This window comes from Pan troglodytes, chromosome X (genome assembly GCF_028858775.2).
Source record: "Pan troglodytes isolate AG18354 chromosome X, NHGRI_mPanTro3-v2.0_pri, whole genome shotgun sequence".
Classification (NCBI taxonomy): domain Eukaryota; kingdom Metazoa; phylum Chordata; class Mammalia; order Primates; family Hominidae; genus Pan; species Pan troglodytes.
In genome coordinates this window covers 104,565,104-104,591,225 of record NC_072421.2, presented here as the reverse complement: position 1 = coordinate 104,591,225, position 26,122 = coordinate 104,565,104, and the positions used below count along the sequence as shown (strand labels likewise).

The 26,122-nt window shown below is 35.0% G+C and overlaps 1 protein-coding gene across 17 annotated transcripts in view; it reads left to right on the top strand.

Annotated features, from left to right (window-relative positions):
* The window catches only part of RBM41 (RNA binding motif protein 41), a 56,440-nt gene that overhangs the window by 19,137 nt on the left and 11,181 nt on the right, over positions 1–26,122 (top strand). For 15 of the 17 annotated variants that reach the window (XM_063804003.1, XM_063804002.1, XM_063803999.1 and 12 more), the window contains one exon: positions 11,373–11,776. The exons of the other annotated variants lie outside the window; for them this stretch is intronic. In XM_063804003.1, coding sequence (XP_063660073.1) covers positions 11,373–11,776 — 404 coding nt within the window. The remainder of the gene's footprint in view (positions 1–11,372; positions 11,777–26,122) is intronic. 17 annotated transcript variants of the gene reach the window in all.

Genomic DNA, 26,122 nt, shown 5'->3' with positions numbered 1-26,122 from the left:
TGTTATTTTCCTCAACCTTTTATTTTGGAAAATATCAAATGTGGAGAAAAGTTGAAAGAATACACCCACACCCTTCACCTGCGTTCACCAACTGTTGACAACTTGCCACATTTGCTTTACCTCTCTTCCTCCATATGAGTGTATGTGTATGTAGTTTGTTTACTGATAAACTATTTGGAGTAAGTTTCAGAAATAAGAAGGATTTACTCCTAAATACTTAATTGTGTATCTCCTAAGAACAAAGACATTCTCCTGTGCAATCACAGTATAATGATCACTCTTAAGAAATTTAACATTGCTTCTCTAATGTTGCAATCAGGTTTCTCAATTATAAATCCAGAATACAATTGGAGATCACACATTACACTTAGTTTGCTTTAGAACAGTTCCCCGAACAGTTCCCCTGCCTTCGTGTTCGTGTGTGTGTGTGTGTGTGTGTGTGTGTGTGTGTGTGTACCTTTCAGGATGTCATTTTAAGAGTCTGAGCCTATATTGTTTGTTTGTTTCATTGTGGTTTTAATTTCATTCTTGATAACTAGTGATGTTGGATACCTTCTTACACATTGACTGGCCATTTGGACAGCCTGCTTTGTGAAATGGCTATTCAGTTCTTTTGCCCATTTAGCAAATGTGAAAATGCCTATTTACTATCTGAATGTCTTTCCATCTGTTTGTATCTTTGTCCAGATGCAGTCTTGGTTCAGAGGTCACTTTAGGCATCTATCAAAACAATAGCTTGTGAATCTTGAAGTCAGCAGATAAATAACTTTAAAGACAAAATAACCAATGGGTGAACACCAAAGCACTAAGATATAGCACATCTCAGTTATTGCCACCTCTCTACAGGAAGGAAGGAGGTAGGAAAGTGTTGAGGTTATACATCCTGAATACTCTGTATCCAATTTTTCTCTAATCATAGGTGCATTTTCTTATAAATTTGTACCAGTCTTTTTATTATTATGGATACTTGTTCTGTGTTGGTAATATATGTTGAAAATGTATATTCCAATTCTGTAGTTTATCATTTCACTGCCTCTATGGTATCTTTTGGTAAACAACAGTTGTTGATCTCTGTGTAATAAAATTTATTAATTTTTTCTTTATACTTAGTGGTTTTGTGCTTTGATTAATAAATCCTTTTTTTTTTTCTGAGACAAAGAGTCTTCCCCTGTCACCCAGGCCGCAGTGCAGTGGCCTGGTTCACTGCAACCTCCGCCTCCTGGGTTCAAGCAGTTCTCATGCCTCAGCCTCCCAAGTAGCTGAGATTACAGATATGCGCCACCACGGCCAGCTAATTTTTGTATTTTTAGTAGAGGTGGGGTTTTACCACGTTGGCCAGGCTGGTCTCGAACTCCTGACTTCTGGTGATCTGCCCTCCTTGGCCTCCCAAAGTGCTGGGATTACAGGCATGAGCCACCGCGCCTGGGCCTGATACTGTTCTTTATTCTAAAAGCTTTATGTTTTTTGCCTTTCACATTTAAGTCTTTAATCCACCTGGAATTGATTTATGTATGTGGTATAAAGTAGGGTTCCAGTTCCTTTTTTCCCTCATGTAGATAGCCTTCTAACACCAAATATTGAAAATGTCTAGACTGTTATTGTGTTGCAATATCAGGTGTTCATATATGGATGGATATTCTGTCATATATCAGGTGTTCATATATGAATGAATTTTTTTTTGATTCTCTCTTTTGTTCCTTTGGTCTTTTTGGCTATTTTAGAATCAATATCATACAGTCTAGCTTTATGATGTTTTAGTATCTGGAGAATAATTCTTTCCAACTTGTTTTTCTTCAAAAGTGTTTTGTCTACTTTTGACACTTTGCCTTTCCATGTAAATTTGAAAATCTATGAAGTTACACATGCACACATACCTTTATATGATTTTGATTGGGATTCCATCGAGCATTTAAGTCAATTGAGGTCAATTGACATATCTATGAGTCTTCAAATCTTCAAATGTGAACATAGTACCTTTCCATTAATTTAATTATCCTTTAATGACTTTCAGTACATTTTCTGTTTTCTATTTCTTCTCGCCTTTTGTGATTCTGAATAATTTGTTTATTTTTAAACTGCTTTATTGAGGTATATAATTTATACATGATAAAATCCACCTATTGTAAGTGTTCAATTCAGTGATTTTTAGTAAATTTATAGAATTGTGCTATCAAATCCAGAGTCCAGTTTTAGGACATTTCCATCACCCGGGGCAAAATTCCCTAGGGCTCATTGGCAGTAAATGACTCCCACATACACCCCAAGCCTTTGTTTCCGTAAATTTGTCTTTTCTAGATACTTCATAATGAATGGAATCTTACAATACGTGGTCTTTTGAATCTGGCTTCTTTCAGGAACCATAATGTTTTTGAGGTTCTCCATGTTGTGGCATGTATCAGCAATTTGTTCCTTTATATAGCTAGTTTTTTTATTTTACAGCTTTATTAGTCTGTTCTCAGACTGCCATAAAGAAATACTGGAGACTGGATAATTTTTAAAGGAAAGAGGTTTAATTGACTCACAGTTCTGCGTGGCTGAGGAGGCCTCAGGAAACTTAAAATCATAGCAGAAGGGGAAGCAGACACCTTCTTCACAAGGTGGCAGGAGAGAGTGTGTGTGTGAAGGAGGAACTGTCAAACATGTATAAAACCATCAGATCTTGTGGGAATGAACTCACTATCACAAGAACAGCATAGGGGAAACCGCCCCCATGATCCAGTCACGTCCCACTAAGTCCCTCCCTTGACACGTGGGGATTATGGGGATTACAATTCCAGATGAGATTTGGGTGGGGACACAGAGCCAAACCATGTCAATAGATATACCACATTGTTTAATCTTTTCACCACTTGATGACATTTATGTTGTTTCCACTTTTAGCTATTATCAATAATGTTGCCGTGAACATTTGTATGAACATGTTTTCATTTCTCTTGAATGAGTAGAATTTCTGTGTCCTACAGTAATTCCGTGTATAACCAGTTTGAGGAATTGACTATTTCCTAATGTGGTTGTATCATTTTACTGTCTCATCAGCAATGTATGAGTTCTTATTTCTCTGCATCCTTGCCAATACTTGTTATTACCTGTCTTTTATTACAGCCATTTCAGTGTGTGTACTGATAGCTCATTGTAGTTTTATTTTGAATTTCTGTAATAACAAATGATCTTGAATACTTTTTCATCTGCTCATTAGCCATCAATATGTCTTTTTTGGTGAAATGTCTATTCAAGTCTTTTGCCCATTTTTTGATTGGGTTGTTTCTGAGTATAAGAATTCTTTATTCTGAATACAAGTCCTTTATAAGGTATATATATGATTTGCAAATGTTTTCTTCTAGTCTGTAGCTTGTCTTTATTTTCTTAATGGTGTCTTTTGAAGCACAGAAGTTTTTAATTTTAATGAAGTTCAATTCATTATTTTATGGCTTGTGCTTTTGGTGTCATATCTAAGAAATCATTGCTGAACTCAAGGTCAGAAAGATACTCTATTTTTTTTTCTGGAATACTTATAGTCTTAGATTTTACATCTAGATATATTATACATTTGAGTTGATTTTTATGTGTGAAGTAAAGGGTCCAAGTTCATATTTTTGTATATGGATGTCCAGTTGTTCCAGCACTATTTAAAGGCTGTTATTTTTCCCATTGTCTTGGCACCTTTGTGGAAAAATCAATTGACCATAAATGTAAGGCTTTATTTCTGGACACTCAATTTGGTTCCATTGATCTATATGCCTATCCTTATACTCTAAATCTTTTTACTGTACCTTTATAGTAAGTTTTGAAATTGGGTAGTATGACTCCTCCAACTTTGTTTCTCTTTTTTAAAATCACTCTTTTCTATTCTAGGTGCTTTGTATTTCCATGTAAATTTTAGAAACAGCTTGCCAATATTTTAAGAAAAATAAGCCTGCTGGAATTTAATAAGGATTGAGTTGAATCTATAATTCAATTTGGAGAAAACTGATCTTTAATCATTAATCTTTTAATACAAGAAAATAGAATGTCTCTTCCTTTGTTTAGATCTTCTACAATTTATTTCAGCATTGTTTTGTAGTTTTTAAATTACATTTATTTTATCAAACTTAATCTTATGCTTTCTTTATTGAATTTATTTATTATTTTTTAGAGACAGGGTCTTGTTCTATATTCCAGGCTGAAGTTCAGTGACACAATCATAGCTCGCTGCAGCCTCCAACTCCTGAGCTCAAGGGATCCTTTTGCCTCAGCCTCCCGAATAGCTAGGACTACAGGTGCATGCCACCATGCTTGGCTAATTGTTTTTAAAATTTTGTTTAGAGATGGGGTCTCACTGTGTTGCCCAGGCTGGTCTCAAACTCCTGGCCTCAAGTGACCCTCCCACATCATCCTCTCAAAGCACTGGGATTACAGGTATGAGCCACCACACCCAGCCTTTTGAATTTATTTCTAAGCATTTTAATGATTTTCATGTTCTTGTGAATAGAATTGTTTTCACATTTGATTTTCCAATTGTTGCATGCAATTATATAGAAATTGAGTTGATATTTCTTTTTTCTTTTTTTTTTTTTAGATGGAGTCTTGCTTTGTCACCCAGGCTGGAGTGCAGTGGCACTATCTCGGCTCACTGCAACCTCCGCCACCTAGGTTCAAGCGATTCTCCTGCCTCAACCTCCTGAGTAGCTGGGATTACAGGCATGTGCCACCACGCCTGGCTAATTTTTGTATTTTTAGTAGAGACAGAGTTTCACCATATTGGCCAGGCTGTTCTCAAACTCCTGACCTCAGGTGATCCTCCCTCTTCAGCCTCCCATAGTGGTGGGATTACAGGCATGAGCCACTGTGCCTGGCCTAAAGTTGATTTTTCTATATTAATTTGTATCCTGTGACTAAACTCTTTTATTCTAAAAGTTTTATTATGGATACCTTAGAGTTTTCTACATAGACAATCCTATTTCCTGTGAATAAAGACACTTCTTTCTTTCCAGTTTGGAGGATTTTTTTTTTTTTTTTTTTGCCTCCTTATACTGTCTGGAACCTTCAGTACAATGTTGAATGGAAGTGATGAGAGCTAACATCCTTACCTTGTTCCCAGTCTTAGGGGAAAAGTATTCAGTTTTTAACCATTAAGTATGATCTTAGCTCTGGGTTTTCTGCACATGCTCTTTGGCAGTATATTACTTTCCTATGAAAAGAAAGGTAATTAGTATGTAACTAATTACCATATATTTAGTGGCTTAAACAATATAAATTTCTGCCCTTATAGTTCTAGAGGTCAGAAATCTTAAGATGTCAACAGGACTGCATTTCTTTTAGAGGCTCTGGTTGAGCCTTGTCCAGATTCTAGAGGTTACCTGCATGCCTTGGCTCTTGACCCCTTCCTCACATTATCCTCTGCATACATCATCACATCTCCCATTCTGTCTCTGACCTTCTTGCTTCCTTCTGATTAAGGACCCTTATGATTGCATTGGTCCCACCTGCATAATCCAGAATCATCTTCCTATCTCAACCTTAACATGATCACATTTGCAAATTCCCCTCTGCAGTATAATTTAACATTTTCACAGATTCCAGGGATTAGGATGTGGACATCTTTGGGGGGCCATTATTCAGCCTACCATAAGCAGGTTGAAGATGCTCCCTTCTAGTGTCAGTTAATTGAGCTTTTAAAAAATTATAAATGGGTATTGGATTTTGTTTAATGCTTTTTCTGCACCTACTGTGATGATCATGTGATTTAAGATTTAATCTATTGATTTTTAGATGTTACACCAATCTTTCATTTCTGGGATAAATCCCACTTATGTGTGTGTGATTCTTTTGTATGTTGCTGGATGAGGCTTGCTAATATTTTATTAGGTATTTTTGCATCTATATTCATGAGGAATATTGGTCTGTGGTTTTCTTGTAATATCTTTGTTTAGTTTTGTTATCAGTGTAATACTGATATCATAGAATTCACTTTAGATCCATGTAAATATCTTTGTTTAGTTTTGTTATCAGTGTAATACTGATATCATAGAATGAATTGGAAAGTATTTCCTTCTCTTCCCTTTTCCGAAGTGTTTCTACAGGATTGGTATTATTTCTTTAAGTATTTGATAGAATTTACCAATGAAGCCATTTGGACCTGGGTTTTTCTTTGTGGGTTGTTTATTGAGTACTAATGCACCCTCTTGTTATTCGTTTTTTCTTTGAGACTGCTTTGGTAATTTGTATCTTTCTATGAATTTGTCCATTTATCTAGGTTTCCTAATTTGTTGGCCTAAAGTTATTTATAATATTCCTAAATAATTGTTTTTCATTTCCAAAAGTTAGTAGTGATGCTTCCTCTTTAATTATTGATTTTAGTCATTTTTGTCTTCTCTCTTACTTTCTTGTTCAGTCTAGGTAAAGGTTTGTCATTTGTTAAACTTTTCAAAGAACCAGCTTTTGGTTTTGTTGATTTTTCTCTATTTTTCCATTTTCTATTGCGTTGATTTATTTCTTAATCTTTATTGTTTTCTTCCTTCTACTTGCTTTCTGTTTAGTTGACTCTTTTTCTAGTTTCCTAACTTGGAAGCTCAGGTTTTAAATTTGAAACCATTCTTCTTTTCCAATACAGGCATTTAAAGCTTTAACTGTCTATCATATGGATGCAGCATTGTTTTAGCTGCATCCATAAATTTTGATATGTTGTGTTTTCATTTTCATTGAGGTCAAAATATTTTTAAATTTCCTTTATGAGTTCTTTGACCCATGGGTTATTTAGAAGTTTGTTGTTCAATTTCCAGATATTTGTGTTTTCCCGTTTCTTACAGTAGTGGATCACTAATGTATGTCCATTGTGGTTACAGAACATACTTTATATGATTTCAGTCTTTTTTAGTTTTTTGAGACATACTCCTACCTTGAGACCTCACTCTAATATCAGTATGATAGATGCCCTTGCTTTTTTCAGGTCTTCACTCAAATAGCACCTTCTCAATGGGACCTATCCAGACCAACATTAAAAATTACAACCACCCCATAGCTCTTCCAATCTTATCTTGTATTTTTTTTCTTTTTTATAGCACTCCTACCTTCTAACATGCCATGTAATTCACTTAGCTCTACAAAGGGAGGAATCCTTATTTATTGATGCATCCTTAATTATTTTTTAGTGTATTTATTAATCTATTCATCCACTTGGACATATGTAGCTGAAATTTGTTCACTTTCTTTGGATGATAGTATTTCATCATATAAACGTACCAGAATTTTATAATTAATTCTTCTTAGATGAACATTTGTATTTTTGCTAACTCTGGGCAATTATAAATAGCAATGATCTGAAAATTCTTATTATCTTGTCCTGGTGCATATATGCCTACATTTTTCTAAGGTATATATGTGGGAGTAGAATTGATGGGTTGTATGTTGAGCATATCTTCAACATTAGTAGATGATGTCATGTTGATTTGCACTGTGTATACACATTCCCACTAGCAATATGTGAGGGTACCAGTTGCTCTACAACTTCACTGACATGTAATGTTGGCATTCTTTTTAATTTTTGCCAATATGTTGGTTTTCTATTAGTATCTTATACCCTTCCTAATTTGCATTTCCCTGAATTCTAATGTGGCTGAGCACTTTTGTATGTATTTATTTTATTTTTTTTTTAATTTAGAGACAGAGTATCACCATGTTGCCCAGGCTGGTCTTGAACTCCTGGGCTCAAGGAACTTTCCTCCTGCCTCAGCCTCCCAAGTGCTGGGATTACAGGCATGAGCCACCACGCCTGGCCCACATATATTTATTAGCTATGTGTATTTCCTCTTTTGTAAGGTATCTCTTCAGTATTTTGCCCATTTTCCTAATGGTTGTTCATCTTATTGATTTGTAGGAGTTATTCATGTATTTTAGTTTTAAGTTCTCTGATAATTCTTTGTGTAGCAAATATCTTTTCCTATACTGTGGGTTTTTTTTTTTTTTTTTTGGTCCATCTCTTTATGACATTTCGATGAACAGAAGTTCTTAATTTTAATGTAGTTGAATTTATCAATCTTTTCCTTAATGGTTAGTGCTTTTTGTGTCTTAGGAAATACTTACATAACTACTCCTATGCCTTGCTGGTGGAAATATAGAATAGTATAACTCCTACAGCGTGAAATTTAACAATACATAGAAAAATTACATACACATTTGCCCTTTGTCTCAGCAGTTTCACTTCAGGGAATCTATTTTAAACATATACTTGAAAAATACCAAATCCTGTATGCACAAAGCTGTTTATCAGGACATTATTCATAACAGTATGAGACTAGATATAAGACCAACGTGTATCAGGAGGGGAATAGTTAAATAAACTATGGTACATCCACACAATGGAGTACTGTGCAGCTTTACGAAGGAATGAGAAGAGCTCTACACATTAACATGGAACTATCTCCAGGACATATTGTTAAGTGCAAAAAAGTAAATTGTAGAACAGTGCTTATAGTAAGTTACTTTTTATGTAGGAGAGAGGTATAACTAATGAATTATGTGTATGTGTATATATGCCTATTTGCTTATATTTTCAAAAAAGAAACAATGGAACCATAAGCCAAAACCTAATAAAAATTATTATTTATGGGGAATGAAGGGAATGGGATAAAGGGGACAGAGATGGAAGTGAGACTTCTGTGAAGGTACTGTATAACAGTTTCACTTTAGATCCATGTAAATATTTTGCATCATTTAAAAGTTTAATCAAAAAGGTAAAATTCAATCCCTAAAATTCAAAAACAACCTGAAGCAAATGAGCCTAATGATAAATAAAGTTAGTAGCATAAACACACAATTGGAAAACAAAACAGTTACTTACAGTGACTTTAAAACATTTGTATATTTCCAATGGGACCCATATTCTAAGGGCAAAAGTAACTGCAAAGAAATATAAAACTATATTCAGCAGTTTTATTGGTGATAGTATTGTTATTGACATTTTAAAATTCTGTAAGTATATTGTAGGAAGAAGCTAATGAATAATTTTGCTAATATTATTTTAAGCATATGAGAGGAGATACACTCTAAAATAAAGGAGTTTAAGTAAAAATCTTGTTATCTTAAATTTGAGTTGGAAATACCAATATAAACTCATGGTTTACTTTTCTCTTTAAAAATGTCCCTCTTGCTCAACAAACTAACACAAGAACAGAAAACCAAACACCGCATGTTCTCACTCATAAGTGGGAGTTGAACAATGAGAACACATGGACACAGGGAGGGGAACATCACACACTGGGGCCTTTCGGGGGGTGGAGGGAAAGGGGAGGGAGAGCATTAGGACAAATACCTAATGCACGCGGGGCTTAAAACTTAGATAATGGGTTGATAGGTGCAGCAAACCACCATGGCACATGTATACCTATGTAACGAAACTGCATATTCAGCACATGTATCCCAGAACTTAAAGTAAAATTTAAAAAAATAATAAATAAAATAAAACCATTCTAGTGGATCATTTAAAAAAAAATGTCCTAGCTTTTGTCCACTGAAAAGGCCTGGAAACAACAACTTGGAAGTTGCTTCTGCACACACCAGCAACACACTTTGGTTTCTAAATACCACTTCCTACTAAAAGGAACCAAGGGTCCCTACAAAAATATTCCAGGTTTGAGTTAGGAGGTATGCAAGATGAGCTTAGGATATTTGGCTGTGCCAGAAAGCCGAGAAGCAATACAGGAGCCGATTTGAAGGGGCTCCCACTGGTCTTAAGTGGGATAATTTGGCCACTAAAAAGAATAATGAGTATGTTTAATTGACCAGATAAAGTATATGAAAATACACGATTTCATTATTATACTAAAAATAACCATTGGTCACCATTGGACATTTTTTTTGTTTTGAGATGGAGTCTCACTCTGTCGCCCAGGCTGGAGTGCAGTGGCGCGATCTCGGCTCACTGCAACCTCCGCTTCCCAGGTTCAAGCAATTCTCCTGCCTCAGCCTCCTGAGTAACTGGGACTACAGGTGCCCGCCACCATGCCCGGCTAATTTTTGTATTTTTAGTAGAGATGGGGTTTCACCATATTGGCCAGGCTGGTCTCAAAGTCCTGACCTTGTGATCCGCCTGCCTCGGCCTCCCAAAGTGCTGGGATTGCAGGCATGAGCCACCACGCCCGGCCTCCATTAGACATTTCTAAGGTGTAAACTCTTACTCTCATAATTGGTAAATAATGGCAAAGAATCAAGCATTTATCCTGCCATTCCCATATGATCTACATTTTTAGGGAAACCACATAGTTGATGATGGTAAGTTCATTTTAGAATTACAGATAATAAGCGTAAAAGAAAGAATTAGGAAAGCCATGATTTGCAACTCTTAATAAATTAATAAACTAGGCAGTGGTCATCAATGGATGTGAAAAACCCATTAGGTGGAAGGTGAATGGGAAAATTTAATAATGGAGGGATGAGACTAATACCATCTACCACCTCAATCCACTGATCAATTTCAGTATCACTAAAAATAGGACCACCAAACGTTATGTGTCTTATGACATGATACAATAGGAAGTACATATCTGTCTATAAAGGATTCTTTCCTAAAAATATTGAACCTGAACCTAATCAAACCTCTGGATCAGCACTGTCCAATGCAACTTTCTAAAATGATGTAATAGTTTTTATCTGTTCTGTCCAATATGGTATCCACTAGCCACATGTGACTGTCGAACATTTTAAATTTGTTAAGTTCGGCTGAGGAACTGATATTTAAAAATTTATTTAAATAGACACATGTGACCAGTGGCTACTATATTAGGTAGCATAGTTATGGATTATCTGCCAAGAAATAGAAGGGATTAAGGAACAAGTTAAACAACACCATCAGAAAATGATTAATCAAATTCATTTGTTCATAGAACAAATGTAGTTTATTTAATCAATGGATGAGTGAGAAAATGAAATAAAGGGATGGGAGAGACGAGGCACTGTTTTAGAATAAAAGTATCTTAAGAGATATAACAGCCAAAGGCTAGTTTAGATTTTGAATTGAATAAACAAGTATAAAAAAATCTTAGATGGAATCAGGACAATTTGAACATAACATTGGTATTAGATGATACTAAGGAATTATTAATTTTGTGAAGTATAATGCTATATTGCTTATATGTTTTTAAATGTCCTTATCAATTAGAGGTGCATATATTTGCATGACTCTAGGTGCCTCACTTGCCTCACCATAGTTCTGGCCTATAGTTCTGCTTGAAATATACTATAATAAGATAACTATTTACCATTGTCATTTGTCACAGGTTGTAAAGACCTGCCCCAGCAGTGTTTCTTTATCTGAGGTCCAGGATTTAATTTTTATTAATTTGTCAAAGGTTGTATTGGTAGGCTTTGTAGAACTTCCCTATCTCTTTGTCTTGATCCAGATGAACCCCAAAAGAAGAACAAAGGTGATCCCATGAACAACCTGGAAAGTTTTTACCAAGAGATGATAATGAAAAAACGTCTTGAAGAGTTTCAACTTATGAGAGGTGAACCCTTTGCTTCCCACTCACTGGTCTCAGCTACATCAGTGGGTGATAGTGGCACAGCTGAGAGCCCATCATTACTCCAGGACAAGGGAAAACAGGCAGCACAGGGTAAAGGCCCCAGTCTCCATGTGGCAAATGTTATTGATTTTTCACCTGAGCAGTGTTGGACTGGGCCTAAGAAGCTGACGCAGCCAATAGAATTTGTCCCAGAAGATGAAATCCAGAGAAATCGTTTGTCAGAGGAAGAGATCCGAAAAATTCCTATGTTTTCTTCATATAATCCAGGGGAACCAAACAAGGTATAGGCCAAACCAAGTAAAACAACCTGGGTTGATTTCGCTTTTATTTACCTCTACCTAAAGTAATACTTTTAAATTAGCTTTGATTATACCAAAGAATCATGATATAGGCACAGTGATTGTGTTTGTCCTTGACCTTGACTATTCATTCTCTGCATACTATATAAGTAGCATATTTCCTATAAGGTTCTTGGTACTTTGCTAAGGTCCTGAACTACCCTTAGCGTTTTAAAGAAATCTTGGTAAGACTCTAGTCCATACCCATTAGAAGCCCCGAATTGAAGGAATAGTAACATCCAATTTCCTACAGTGTAATAATCAAATAGTGTTCATAGGACCACCATAGCTGGTAGCCTTGGTGCCTCTGGAATTAGCCAATAATTGACTGCCTGGTCGTGAGTTGGGTATATGCTACCACATGAGTCTTCTCTTCAGAATGCTCTACCTGGCTGTCATATGACATATGACTTAAATTGCTGTTGGCAAAGCAGCAAAGTGAAAAGGTCCTATAAGCTTTAAGAAATTGTCCAACAAGGCCAGGTGTGGTGGCTCATGCCTGTAATCCGAGCACTTTGGGAGGCTGAGGCAGGCGGATCACGAGGTCAGGAGTTCGAGACCAGCCTGACCAACATGGTAAAACCCCATCTCTACTAAAAATACAAAAATTAGCTGGGTGCGGTGGTGTGTGCCTGTAATCCCAGCTTGTGGAGGCTGAGGCAGGAGAATCACTTGAACCCGGGAGGCGGAGGTTGCAGTGAGCCGAGATCATGCCACTGCAAAATCCAGCCTGGGCAACAAACCGAGACTTCATCTCAAAAAAAATTGTCCAATACGTAACTAAATAACGTTGTAGATAATTCTTATTTTATTGATCAAATCATTATTTCACATTCATGTTATATGTTACATCTGGAATGGAAAACTCTTCATTACTATATTACTCAAAGAGACAACACAAGCCCCTGGAGCATATACTTTGTTGTGTCTAATTTAAAAAACAAAACCAAAATTATTATGTTAGTTTTTGATAGATGAGGGATATTAAAACAGTTTGTTTGACTGATTGAATTTCTAATAGTTCGGGGGTATTTATACTATTAGTTCAAGGGTAGCTTTGTTTTTATTTACTTTTTGTTATGAAATATTAATATACCAAAAGTTATATAGAATAATATAGCAAATACCTGTGTAGCCAGCCAACCTTTATTAATCATTATCAATTCCTAATATTTTCCATATTTGCTTAATTAAAAAAATAATAAAGCATTATAGATATTCCTGAAGACTTCCACATATTCCTCACCAATCCCATTCTCCTTTATCCTTTCCAGATGTAACCACTATCCTGAATTTGCTATTTATAATTCCTGTGCACGTTTTTATATTTTTACTACATAGCCGTATATTCACAAATAACATATAGTTTTATATGTTTTAAAACTATATAGATGACATACTCTATCATTCTACAACCTTTTTGACTCAATATGCATAATGCTTTTGAAATTTATTTCTAAAGATACAAGGAACTATATAGTATTCCATTGTAGAAATAGACCATCATTTGTTATATTTATCCACTTTCCTGAAGATTTGTTCTTTCTGTTATTTTGCTATTACAGTTAATTCTGCAACAAGTATTATCATACACCTCTTGTTGCACATATGCCAGACTTTTTCTAGGACAGTGTTTTTCAAACTTAGATTACAATTAGTAGGTTACAACCAATGGGATTTTTTAAATGAAGTGGAATAGAATAGAAAATATCAAAAAGTGTTCCCTACAGTATGTTAGGGTAATTACTGTTTCTTAAAGCTTTTTTTTATATGTGTTTGTGTATATGTGACATAATGTGTGTGGGGCCACATTGAAGAATGCAGTTCTTCGTGTAGATCTCAATCAAAAGTGTTGGGAAGGTGTCATTCTATTACAGTGTCTCAAATGTTAGTGTGCATCTGAATTGCCTGGGGGGCTTGTTAAAACACAGATTGCTAGACTCCACCCCCAGAAATTTTGACTCAGTAGATCTGGAGTGGGGCCTGAGAATTTGCATTTCCAACAAGTTCCCAAGAGATTCTGATCCTGCTGGTCTGAGAGTAACAATTTAAGAATCATCATTCTAGGTTATATACCTGGGAGTGGAATTACTGTGATATATAGGGTATGTATATCTCAATTTCTAATGTAACAGGGTTTCAGAGATCCTCTTCACATTCTTGCCAAAACTTTGGAGTATTATTTTGCCAGCCTAATCAGCTTGAAAAGTTATCTCATTGTTTTAATTTGCATGTTTCTGATTTCCAGTGAGGTTATGCATGTATTCTTAACATTTACTGGCCTTTCAGGAACTTTCTGTGAGTTACCTGTTACATTCCTTTGCTGAATATTTAATCGTTTGTTTTTTCATATTTATTTATAGGGATTATTTTAAAATTCTGCATATGAATCCTTTCTGTTGTTTAGCAAATATCTTCGCCCAGTGGATGACTTACCTTTTAACTTTGTTCCTGATATCTTTTGTTGAGCAAAAGTCTTTCATTTTAATGTTATCAGATTATCAGTATTTTATTCAATGGTTTGTGCTTTTTGAATCATTTTAAGGAGATCCTTCCCTACAAATCAATAAGAAAAATACAAACAACACAATAAAAATAAAAGTATTTATAAAAACAGACATAACAGGCAGTTCACAGAGGCAAAAACACCAGTGGCCTATAGACTTAAGAAATCTCATTAGTAATCAATAAAATGCAAAATAAATCTATACTATGATATATACATTTAGTACTTAGAATGCTGGCATATATTTAAAGGCCTGACAATGCCAAGTATTGGTGAACAAACAATAAGAACTTTATGTAACCTCAGCACTTTGGGAGGCCGAGGCCGGCGGATCACCTGAGGTCAGGAGTTCGAGACCAGCCTGGCCAATGTGGCGAAACCCTGTCTCTACTAAAAATACTAAAAATTAGCCGAGTTTGATGGCACACACTTGTAATCGCAGCTGCTCAGGAGGCTGAGGCATGAGAATCTCTTGAACCCAGGAGGTGGAGGTTGCAGTGACCCGAGATCATGCCACTGCACTCCAGCACTCCAGCCTGGGTGACAGAGCGAGACTCTGTCTCAAAAAAAAAAAAAAAGAAAAAGAAAAAAAAGAAAAACAATAAGAACTCTAATATACCTCCAGGGGAATATAAATGAATACAACCACTTCCAAGAACATTGTGGCAATGTCTAGTAAAATTGAAAATCTTCATACACTGTAAGTCAGCAGTCTCACTCTTCATTATCTATCCTAGAGAAACCCTTAGACATCCACATTAGGAGATGTTATAATGATGCTTGTTGTGGCATTGTTCATCAGCAGGAGTATAGATAAAACATGGTATGTTTATAAAATAGAATACTACACAGTAGAGAAAATGAATAAAATAGAATTATAGGTATCAATTTGGATGAAACTCACAAACATAATTTTGAACAAAAATAGCTAGTTGCAGATTTCTAGTTTCAGCTTCAACATGTGAAGTCCTTAGAAGTCATCACTACTGTCTTACAATAAGAAAAACAGTTGAACAAACTAAAAATCAATGACTTTTCTTAGACACAACAGAAAATTTAAGTCACAGGGCAAACTGTAATCTTGAAATCTGAAGAAACGGGCAGTTACAGAAAATCACATCCCAGATTTGCTTATCAGGAGCAAAACGCACTGGAGCCATAAACTGGTAGAAACACTTAGGTGGTAACTTTGACAAATTGCTGGAGTCAGAGTGTAGACTAGTGTAGGAATGACAAAACTGGGGGCCCACAGTCTTAGAGGTTTTGATTGCTTCCAGGAACCCCACAAGTTTCAAGGTAAAGACCTGAGAAAAAAAAATCTCTTGTTTCTGGCATGGAGAGAGGAAACATCATTTTTAAGTGTATCTAGAACTTTCTACTTAGTAAAGGGCTACCCAGCAAGGAAAACAACTTTACCAAAGCCTTATCCAACTCCAGGCTCTTCTAGCCTTCCTGTCTCATCTAAGAGAGAAAAAAAGCTGTGAAATGCTTGTGAAGGTTACAGGCTGGAGACACAGGCACACTAAAAGATTGAGACTTCATCATAGGATTAGAGAATGCCTCCCTTTCCACACCTTGCTACTACATCAACAGAGCTTCAGTATAATAATCGTGGATTATAGCTGAAAGACCTGCAAGGATCAGACTCTATTTAAGGAGGTTTTTTTGTTGCTGTTTTGATTTGATTTGTTTTTTTTTTTTTTTTTTTTTGTAAATCCAAAGGAAACAAGGGAGACAAAAAGATAGTAGAAGAAACAGAAACTTCTGACACCCACAGCTACATCAAACATTAAGCACAGCCCAACTCCTGGCCAGATTAACATAAAACCTCATACTAATGGTCTCTTTGGATTAGTTCCTATTACTTGATAGATCATGTCCAGTTTTCAACAAAAGAAATTATAACGTATGCTAAAAAAAAAAACACACATTCTGAAGAGGCAAAACAAGCATGAGAACCAAATTCAGGTTTTGGAATTATCAGATATGGAATTTAAAATAACCACGATTAATATACTAAGTAGGCTATGAATAAAAGTAGATAACATGCAAGACCAGATGGCTAATCTAAACAGAGAGAAACTCTAAGAAAGAATCAAAAGGAGTTGCTAGAAATCAAAAACACTGTAACAAATGAAGAATGCCTTTGATAGGCTCATCAGTAAGTTGGAAACAGCCAAGGAAGGAATCAGTAAGGTTGAAGACATGGCAATAAAAACTTCCCATGCTGAAATACAAAGGAAAAAAAGACTGAAAAAAAGGAACAGAATATCCAAGAACTATGGGACGATTTCAGAGTATAACATACATGTTATTGGAATACCAAAAGGAGAAGAGAAAAGGAGAAGAAATATTTGAAGTAGTAATGGATGAGAATTTTCCAAAATTAATAGCAGATAACAAACTACAGATCTGGGAAGCTCCAAGAACACCAAGCAGGATAAATACCAAAACTACACCTAAGCATATCATGTTCAAACTACAGAAAGACAAAGAAAAGATTTTAAAAACAGCCAGAGAAAATAAACACTTTACCTATATAGAAACAAAGGTAAGAATTACATTTCTCATCAGCAACTGTGCAAGAGAGTAGTGTGAAATATTTGTGTCAAAAGTAAAAAGAAAACACCCACCTAGAATAATTTATCCAGCAAAAAAAAAAAATCCTTCAAAAGTGAAGGAAAAATAATAAAGACTTTCTCAGACAAACAAAACTGAGGGAATTTTTTCACCAGTAAATCCCACCTTGTAGGGAAAAAAAATGCTTTCAAAAAAAGTTCTCCAGAGATAAGCAAAATTATATAGGTCAGAAACTCAGATCTGCATAAAGAAAGAAAGAGCGTAGGAGAATGCATTAAGGTAAAATGAAATATTTTATTTTCTCATTTTAAAACAATCTAGAATAAAACTTTTCAAATTAATAATAGGAATGTGTTGGATAATGATAGTATATGGATAAGTGAAATGAGTAACAGTGATATTATAAGGAATAGGTTGCAGGAATTAGTGTATATATATAAATACAAATTTGTCTTTGTTATAAGGTATTTGCACTATCCATAAAGTGGTATAGTTTTATCTGAGAGTGGACTTAGATCAGTTGTAAATGTATATTGCAAACTCTAAGGCAATTACTAAAAAAAAATTATATAAAGAAGTACAATTGATATGGCTAAGAGAAGGGTGAAAATGGAAACATATAAAATAATACTCATTTTTTACAGTCTTTTTTCAGAAAACAGAAGCAGAGGGAACACTTCTTAACTCATGAGACCAGCCTTAGCTTAGTACCAAAACCAGATAAAGACATTACAATGACAAAAAACTACAGACAGTATCCCTCGTGTATAGAAGCAAAAATCCTCTATGTTAGGAAAATCAAAACATTTGATTGAAATATTGATTGAGAAATCAAAATGTTAGGTAATCAAATTCAATAATGTATAAAAATAATTATATACTATGATCAAGTATGATTTATTCCAGATATCCACCATAGGTTCAACATTTGAAATTCAATTAGTATAATCTGCCACATCAATAGACTAAAGAAGAAAAATCATATGGTCACTTCAATTGATGTAGAAAAACATTTGAAATATCTTAACATCGATTCATGATAAAAACTCTCAGCAAACTAGGAATAGACTATAACATCCTTAACTTGATAAAGAATATCTGCAACACCCTACAGCTAACATTATACTTAACAGAAACTGGATGCTTTCCCCTTTGATCAGAAATAAGGCAAAAATGTCCCCTTTCCCCACTTCTTTTTGACACTGTACTAGAAGTACCAGCTACAGCAATAAAACAAGTGAAGGAAATTAAAAGTATACAGATTGGGAAGGAAAAAATAAAACTCTCTTTGTTCACAAGTAACACGTATGTCTGTGTAGAAAATCCCAAAGAATCAGCCAAAAAACAAACTAACAAACAACTCTTGGGACTAGTAGATTAGTATAGCTTGGAGGTTACAAGGTTTATCCACAAAAGTCAATTGCTTTCCTCTATACCAGAAATGAACAATTGGAATTTGAAATTAAAAACAACACCATTTACAATAGCACCAAAAAAGAATGAAATACTTAGGTATAAATTTAACAAAGTATGTAGAGGTTCTATATGCACAAAAGTGTAAAACTGATGAAAAATTAAATAAGATCTAAATAAACACAGAGACATTTTGTGTTCTTGGATTGAAAGACTTAATATTGTTAAGATATCAGTTCTTCTCAAATTGATTTGTAGATTCCACACAATCCCAATGAAAGCCCAGCATGTTATTTTGTGGATATTTAGGAACTGATTCTAAGTTTATATGAAAAGACAAAAGACCCAGAACATGTAACACACTCCTGAAGAAGAACAAATTTGAAGGACTGACACTACCCAACTTCAAGAGTTACTATAATCAAGTAGCATGGTGTGGTGTTGCTGAGGGAAAAGAAGACATACAGATCAATGGAGTAGAATAGAGACCCAAGGATTAGACCCACATAAATACAGTAAATTGATACTTGACAAGGGATCAAGGACAGTTTAGTGGAGAAAGAATAGTCTTTTCAACAAATGGTGCTAGAACAACTGAATAGCCACATGTAAAAAAAAAAAAATGAATCTAGATACAAACCTTACATCCTTCATAAAAATTAACTCGTAATGGTCATAGACCTAAATATAAAACACAATACTATAAAACTTCTAGAAGAAAAAGATTAAAATCTAAGTGACCTTGTGTTTGATGATGTATTTATCAGATATATCACCAAAAGTACAATATATATAAGGAACAATTGGTAAGTCAGACTTTATTAACATTATAAACTTCTGCTCTATGAAAAACACTTTTAAGAGAATCAAAAGACAAGCCACAGACTAGAAAAATATTTGCAAAACTCACGTCTAATAAAAAACTTGTATCCAAAATACACAAAGAATTCCCAAAATTCAACAGTATTAAAAAACTCAATTTAAAAAATGGGTAAAAAATAAGAACAAACACGTCACCACAGAAGATATATACATGGCAAATAAGCATACGAAAAGAAGCTCATCTTTATTTGTCATCAGAGAATTGAAAAATGAGAAGTGCTACTACACACCTACTTGAATCGCTAAAGTCCACAATAAAACTGACAATACCAAATTCTGTTCAGGAAGCAGAGCAACAGGAACTTTTTAAAAAATTATAGATGTAGAAGATACAAGTGCAGTTTTGTTTTGTTTTGTTTTGTTTCGTGTTTTGAGGCAGAGTCTCGCTCTCTGTCACCCAGACTGGAGTGCAGTGGTGCAGTCTCAGCTCACTGCAACCTCCGCCTCCCTGGTTCAAGCAATTCTCCTACTTCAACTTCCCAAGTAGCTGGGACTACAGGTGCGAGCCACCACACCCAGCTAATTTTGTATTTTTAGTAGAGATGGGGTTTTGCCATATTGGCCAGGCTGGTCTCAAACTCCTGACCTCAAGTGATTTGCTTGCCTCGGCCTCCCATAGTGCTGGGATTACAGGCATGAGCTACCGTGCCCGGCTGCAGTTTTTTTTTTTTTTATGGATATATTTCACAGTCATGAAGTCTGGGACTTTTATTCATTGCTGGTGGTAATACAACCTCTTTGGAAGACAGGTTGACCACCTCTTACAAAGCTGAACATTATTTTACCACACAGTCCAACTACTGCATTCCTACTTATTTACCCAGTTGATTTGAAAAGCCTGTGTTCAACAAAAACTGCCATGTGAATGTTCGTAGTAGCTTTATTCATAATTGCCAAAAACTGGAAGCAGTCAAGATGTCCTCCAATAGGTTAATGGATACATTCACCTGTGGCAGATCTATACAATGGAATATAATTCAGCAATAAAAAGAAATGCATGTCCAGCCACAAAAAGACATAGAGGAACTTTAGATATATATTAATAGCTGAAAGAAGCTAGTATGGAAAGACTGCATATTGTATGATTTCATTATATGACATTCTGGAAGAGGGAAAACTATAGACAGATGATAAATGACTGCCAAGGGTTTAAGGGAAATGGAGAAGGGAGAAATACATGAAACACAGGGAATCTTTAGGGCGGTAAAATTATTCTGTATAATACTGTAGTTGTAGAGGCAAGACATGCATTTGTCAAAAACCATTAAACTACATAGCACAAAGAGTGACACTTAATGTATGCAAATGTTAAAAACTCATTTAGGAGGTTGAGGGACCCTAGGAAAGAATGCAGACAGTGAGAAGAGAGTCCAACTGTAAAACAACCTCATCGAAGGGATGGGGGAAAAGATGCTGAACTAAGCATCTTTGGAAATATGTGGAGTCTGAAAGACTAAAAGCAAATGGAACTTCACATAAGCACGGTACCCTTATTGATAAGGTTATTTCCCATGGCGGGTACTGGTTACTTAGGGAGTAACAATTCTGATACTCTTATACATGCATAATGGAATGGAACAATTAAGTAAATGTATGGCAGATGGCGGGGGCCAGGTTTCTCACTGTTGCAATCTACAGATAAGTAAAGGGAGGAAGCTGAAATGATCCATGTGATAATGGTTTACAGTTGGAGACATCAGGATGAACTCATGTTTAACTTAATATAGATATAAGTGTTTACATATAGAAATATTTATATGTGTTTATACATACATGGATTAGTATAAATACATATTTTTTGTTCTGTGAGATGAAAGGACCCAAATGAAAGGACACACCAGTAGCAATGAGCTTGCACAGCATCCTTATCTTGGTTTCTAATACCATTTTCTAATAAAATGAACCAGGGCTCCTTAGAGAAATGGCTGCTTCTAATACTGGGGCAGGAAATATACAAGATGAGCCTTGTGCATCTTGTAGTGCCAGAAAGTAAGGAAGTGCTAAAAAGAACAATATAAAATCATTATTTTATTGTTCTTTGACATGATGATTTTATGTTTTTTTTTTGACATTAGGGGTATTTCAAAGGAATACAGGAGCCAAATGAAAGAGCTTCCTATGACTAAAGCCAGAACAATTTGTGCAACAAACTAAATAAAATAAAATAAATCATTATCTTAAAATCATTTTATTGTTCTTCGACATGATGATTTTATGTTTTTTGACATCGGGGATATTTCAAAGGAATACAGGAGCCAAATGAAAGAGCTTTCAATAACTAAAGCCAGAACAACTTGTGCAACAAACTAAGATAAAATAAATCATTATCTTAAAATCATTATTTTATTGTTCTTTGACATGATTTTATGTTGTTTTTTGACATTGGTATTGCAAAGGAATACAGGAGCCAAATGAAAGAGCTTCCAATGACTATAGCTGGAACAATTTGTGCAACAAACTAAAATAATGTTGGATAATCCAATGTATAGAATAAACATCCATGAGTCCAGGTGATATAAATAAATGATTGAGTAAACAAATATATAGAGGAAAAGAAATATACACCTCCCATGAAAAAGAATTTCATACAACTTATGTAGATACTCTGCCTCAGGGAGGGAGAGCATAACTCCCCATTCCTTAGTTTTGAGCTGCTCATAATGACTTCTTTCCAAAAGAGTACAGGAAGAGAAAGCAGGAAAAAAGAATAACTTTTCAAGAAGAAACCTGACGAACTACCTAAGCCAGGTGATTAAGGCCAACACCAATAGTTGTTCATCATATTGATGAATCATATTGATTGTGTGTATGCTTAACATTATGTGATCAAAACTGTACTTCTCCTGTGTGGTTTTCTTCCCAATAATCCATAATCCCAGTCTAAATGTAATGTAACCTAGATCCTAGAACAGAAAAAGGACATTAGGTAAAAACTAAGGAAATCTAAACTGTGGACTTTAGTTAATAATAATGTATCAATACTGCTTCATTAATTGTAACAACATATTAATGTGAGATTACATTACATTAATGTAAGATATTAATAACAGGGAAAACCATGGGGTAGATGGGAGTTCTCTGTATTCTCAATTTTTCTATAAATCCAAAACTGTTCTAAAATTAAAATCCATTTTTAAAGAGTTTTTAAAAATGTAGCTGTAGAAGAATGCATATTGTTTATATAAAGGGCTATATTATATGAAGTTGAAAACATGTAAAATAATACCGTGTATTGCATAGGGATACCAGGAAGAGCTTTATGCTGTATTATCACTTGGAGGCACTGTTTTTCTTTTTCACAGCTTTGTTTATCTTGTTTTTGAACCTAGCTTTATCTGTGTGTGTGTGTGTGTGTGTGTGTGTGTGTGTGTTATGTATGTTGTGGATACATTCATACATACATACAAGTCTGCACTTATGTGTGTATATATGCAGAGGGGATGCATCCCAGCATCCCCTGACAGAGCCACCTCAACCAAAAGTCCTCTTTATTTTTAAAAATTACTCATATTGCCCAGGTGCGGTGGCTCACGTCTGTAATCCCAGCACTTTGGGAGGCCAAGGCGGGTGGATCACCTGAGGTCAGGAATTCGAGACCAGCCTGGCTAACATGGTGAAACCCCGTTTCTACTAAAAATATAAAAAATTAGCTGGGCGTGGTGGCACGCACCTGCAATCCCAGCTACTGGGGAGGCTGTGGCAGGAGAATCGCTTGAACCTGGGAGGTGGTGGTTGCAGTGAGCCGAGATCACGCCATTGCACTCCAGCTTGGGCAACAAGAGCGAAACTCTGTCTCAAAAAAATTCATATCAAAGGGAACAGTCTTAGTATGGGTCTTCCCTAATGGATGAGAAACTCGAAGTTTGTTTTCACATACCCCTTTCTATGATTATTTAATTTGATATTTTCATGATTAGTATTTGAGAGCATAGGCAAGTCAATTATTCCATGCCCTTGCCTTTAAGATATGAACATACATAAATGCTAAATATGTTAATATCCAGGTTTTAAAGATTTTGAAACTTAAAGATTCTACTACTTGTTAACAATATTTAATATATTTATTTATACCTTTTAGCACTTAAGTCATTTAAGAGGTATATTTGCTTGTTCTTTGCTTTTGCTGCTCCTGCCTGAATTCTTCCATAGTTCCTTTAAGCTATAAAGGATATAACTAATGCTAGGTAATGTATGAGATTTTTTTCCTCCTCCATTTTTTTAAATTGTGTTTTAAAAACACAAGATCTATCCTCTTAACAAATTTTTAAGTGTACAATACAATATTGTGAATAATAAGCACAATGTTGTACAGCAAACCTATAGAACTTTTCTATCTTGCATGACTGAAATTTATACCTGTCGAACAGCAACTCCCCATTTCCTCCTTCCCCCAGCCCTGGTGACTACCATTCTACTTTCTGTTTTACTACTTTAGATACTTCAGTAAGTGGAATCATGCAATATTTGTCCTGTGACTGGCTTATTTCACTTAGCCTATAGTCCTCGAGTTTCATTCATGTTACAGCATAATGACATATATGATTTCCTACTTTTTTAAGGCTAAATAATATTCCATTGTATTTTACTTATTTATTTATTTATTTATTTATTTATTTATTTATTTATTTATTTATTTATTTGAGACGGAGTCTGGCACTGTCGTCCGAGCTGGAATACAGTGGTGCGATCTCGGTTCACTACAACCTCTACCTCCCAGGTTCAAGTAATTCTCCTGTCACAGCCTCCCATGTAGCTGGGATTACAGGCACCCACCAACGCACCCAGCTAATTTTTTGCATTTTTAGTAGAGATGGGGTTTCACTATGTTGGCCAGGCTGGTCTCAAACTCCTGACCTCATGATCTGCCTGCTTCAGCCTCCCAAAATGCTGAGATTACAGGCGTGAGCCACCACACCCAGCCCCCATTGTATTTATATGCCACATATTCTTTATCTATTCATCAGTCAATGGACACTTAGGTTTTTCCACCTGTTGACTATTGTGAGTATTGCCGGGATGAACATAGGAATGCATATATCTCTTTGAGATGCTAATTTCAGCTCTTTTGGATAAATACCCAGAAATGGGATTGTTGGATTGTATGGTAGTTCTAATTTTAATTTTCGGAGGAACTTCCACACTGTACTTCATAGCAGCTGTACCACTTTACATTCCCATCAACAGTGCACAAGGGTTCCAACTTCTTCATATCCTTGCCAACATTTGTAATTTTCTGTTTTTTTTGATAATGGCCATTGTAACAGGTATGTGGTATCTCATTGTGTTTTTCATTTGCGTTTCTCTGTTGATAGTAATATTGAGCATCTTTTCATATACCTGTTGGCTATTTATATCTCTTTGGAGAAATGTCTGTTTCAGTCTTTTGCCCATATTTTAATGAGGTTGTTTTCTTGCCATCAAGTTGTAGAGTTCCTTATATATTTTAGATATTAAATGTGGTTTGCAAATATTTTCTGTTACTCCATAGGTTGCCTTTTCACTCTATTGTTTCCTTTGCTGTGCAGGGCTTTTTAGTTTGATGCAGTCCCACTTATCTATTTCTGCTTTTGTTGCATGTGGTTTTGGTGTCATAGCAAAGAAATCATTGCTAAGACTAATGTGAAGAAGGTTTTCCTCTATGTTTTCTTCTAGGAGTTTTACAGTCTCAGGTCGTATATTTAAATCTTTAATCCATTTTGAATTGACTTGTGTGTATGGCGTAAGATAAGGGTCCAATTTCATTATTTAGCATGTGGCTGTCGTGTCTTCTCAACATTTTGTTAAAGAGACTATCTTTTTCTCATGTTATATTCTTGGGACACTTGTAGAAGATCAGTTGACTGTAGCTTCATGGGTTTATTTCTAGACTCTCAAATTGGTTCCATTGACCTATGTGTCCAGTTTTATGCCAGTACCATACTGTTTTGATTACTGTAGCTTTGTAATATGTTGTGAAATAAGAAAGTGTATGGCCTCTAGCTTTGTTCTTTCCCAAGATTGTTGTGGGTATTTGGTATCATCTGTGGTTCTATATGAATTTGGGGATTGTTTTTTCTATTTCTGTAAAAAATGCCATTGGGACTTTGATAGAGATTGCATTGAATCTGTAGACTGCTTTGGATAGTTTGGATATATTAATATTAAGTCTTCTAATCCATGAACACAGGATACCTTTTCATTTATTTGTGTCTTCTTTAATTTCTTTCAGCAACATTTGTAGTTTTCAGTGTACAAGTCTTTCACCTCCTTGGTTAAGTTCTTTCTTCAGTATTTTATTCTTTTCAATACCGTTGTAAATGGGATACCTTTCTTAATTTCCTCTTCATATTGTTCATTGGTAGTGTATAGAAACCACAACTGAATTTTTCTATGTTGATTTTTTATTCTGCAACTTCACTGAATTTGTTAATTAGTTCTAACTTTTTTGGTTTAATTTTTTTCTATTATTTCCGTTAATATAGTCATAATTTCATGCCAATAATAAAATGGTATAATTAAAACAGAAAAGTGATGTTCTCAAGAGGTCTTCCATGAAAGCTATTTGAACTGTGGGCCAAATAAACATGGTACCACCATTCACCAGGTAGCAGCTTGTCTCAGCTGCAAAGTACCCAAGGGAGAAAAATCGATGTCTTGATTGCTGCACTTGTGAACCTTGATTTATTATTTTATTTATTTTATTTTTAAAGTTTTTTAATTAACATATAATAATTGTACATATTTATGGGGTACATACTGATGTTTCGATACATATAATGTATAGTGAACAGATCAAGGTAATTAGCTTATCTACCATCTTAAGTATTTATCATTTCTTCATGTTGGGATAATTCAATATCCTTCTTCTAGCTATTTGATACTATATAATATATTATTGTTAACTATAACCATTCTACAATGGTATAGAA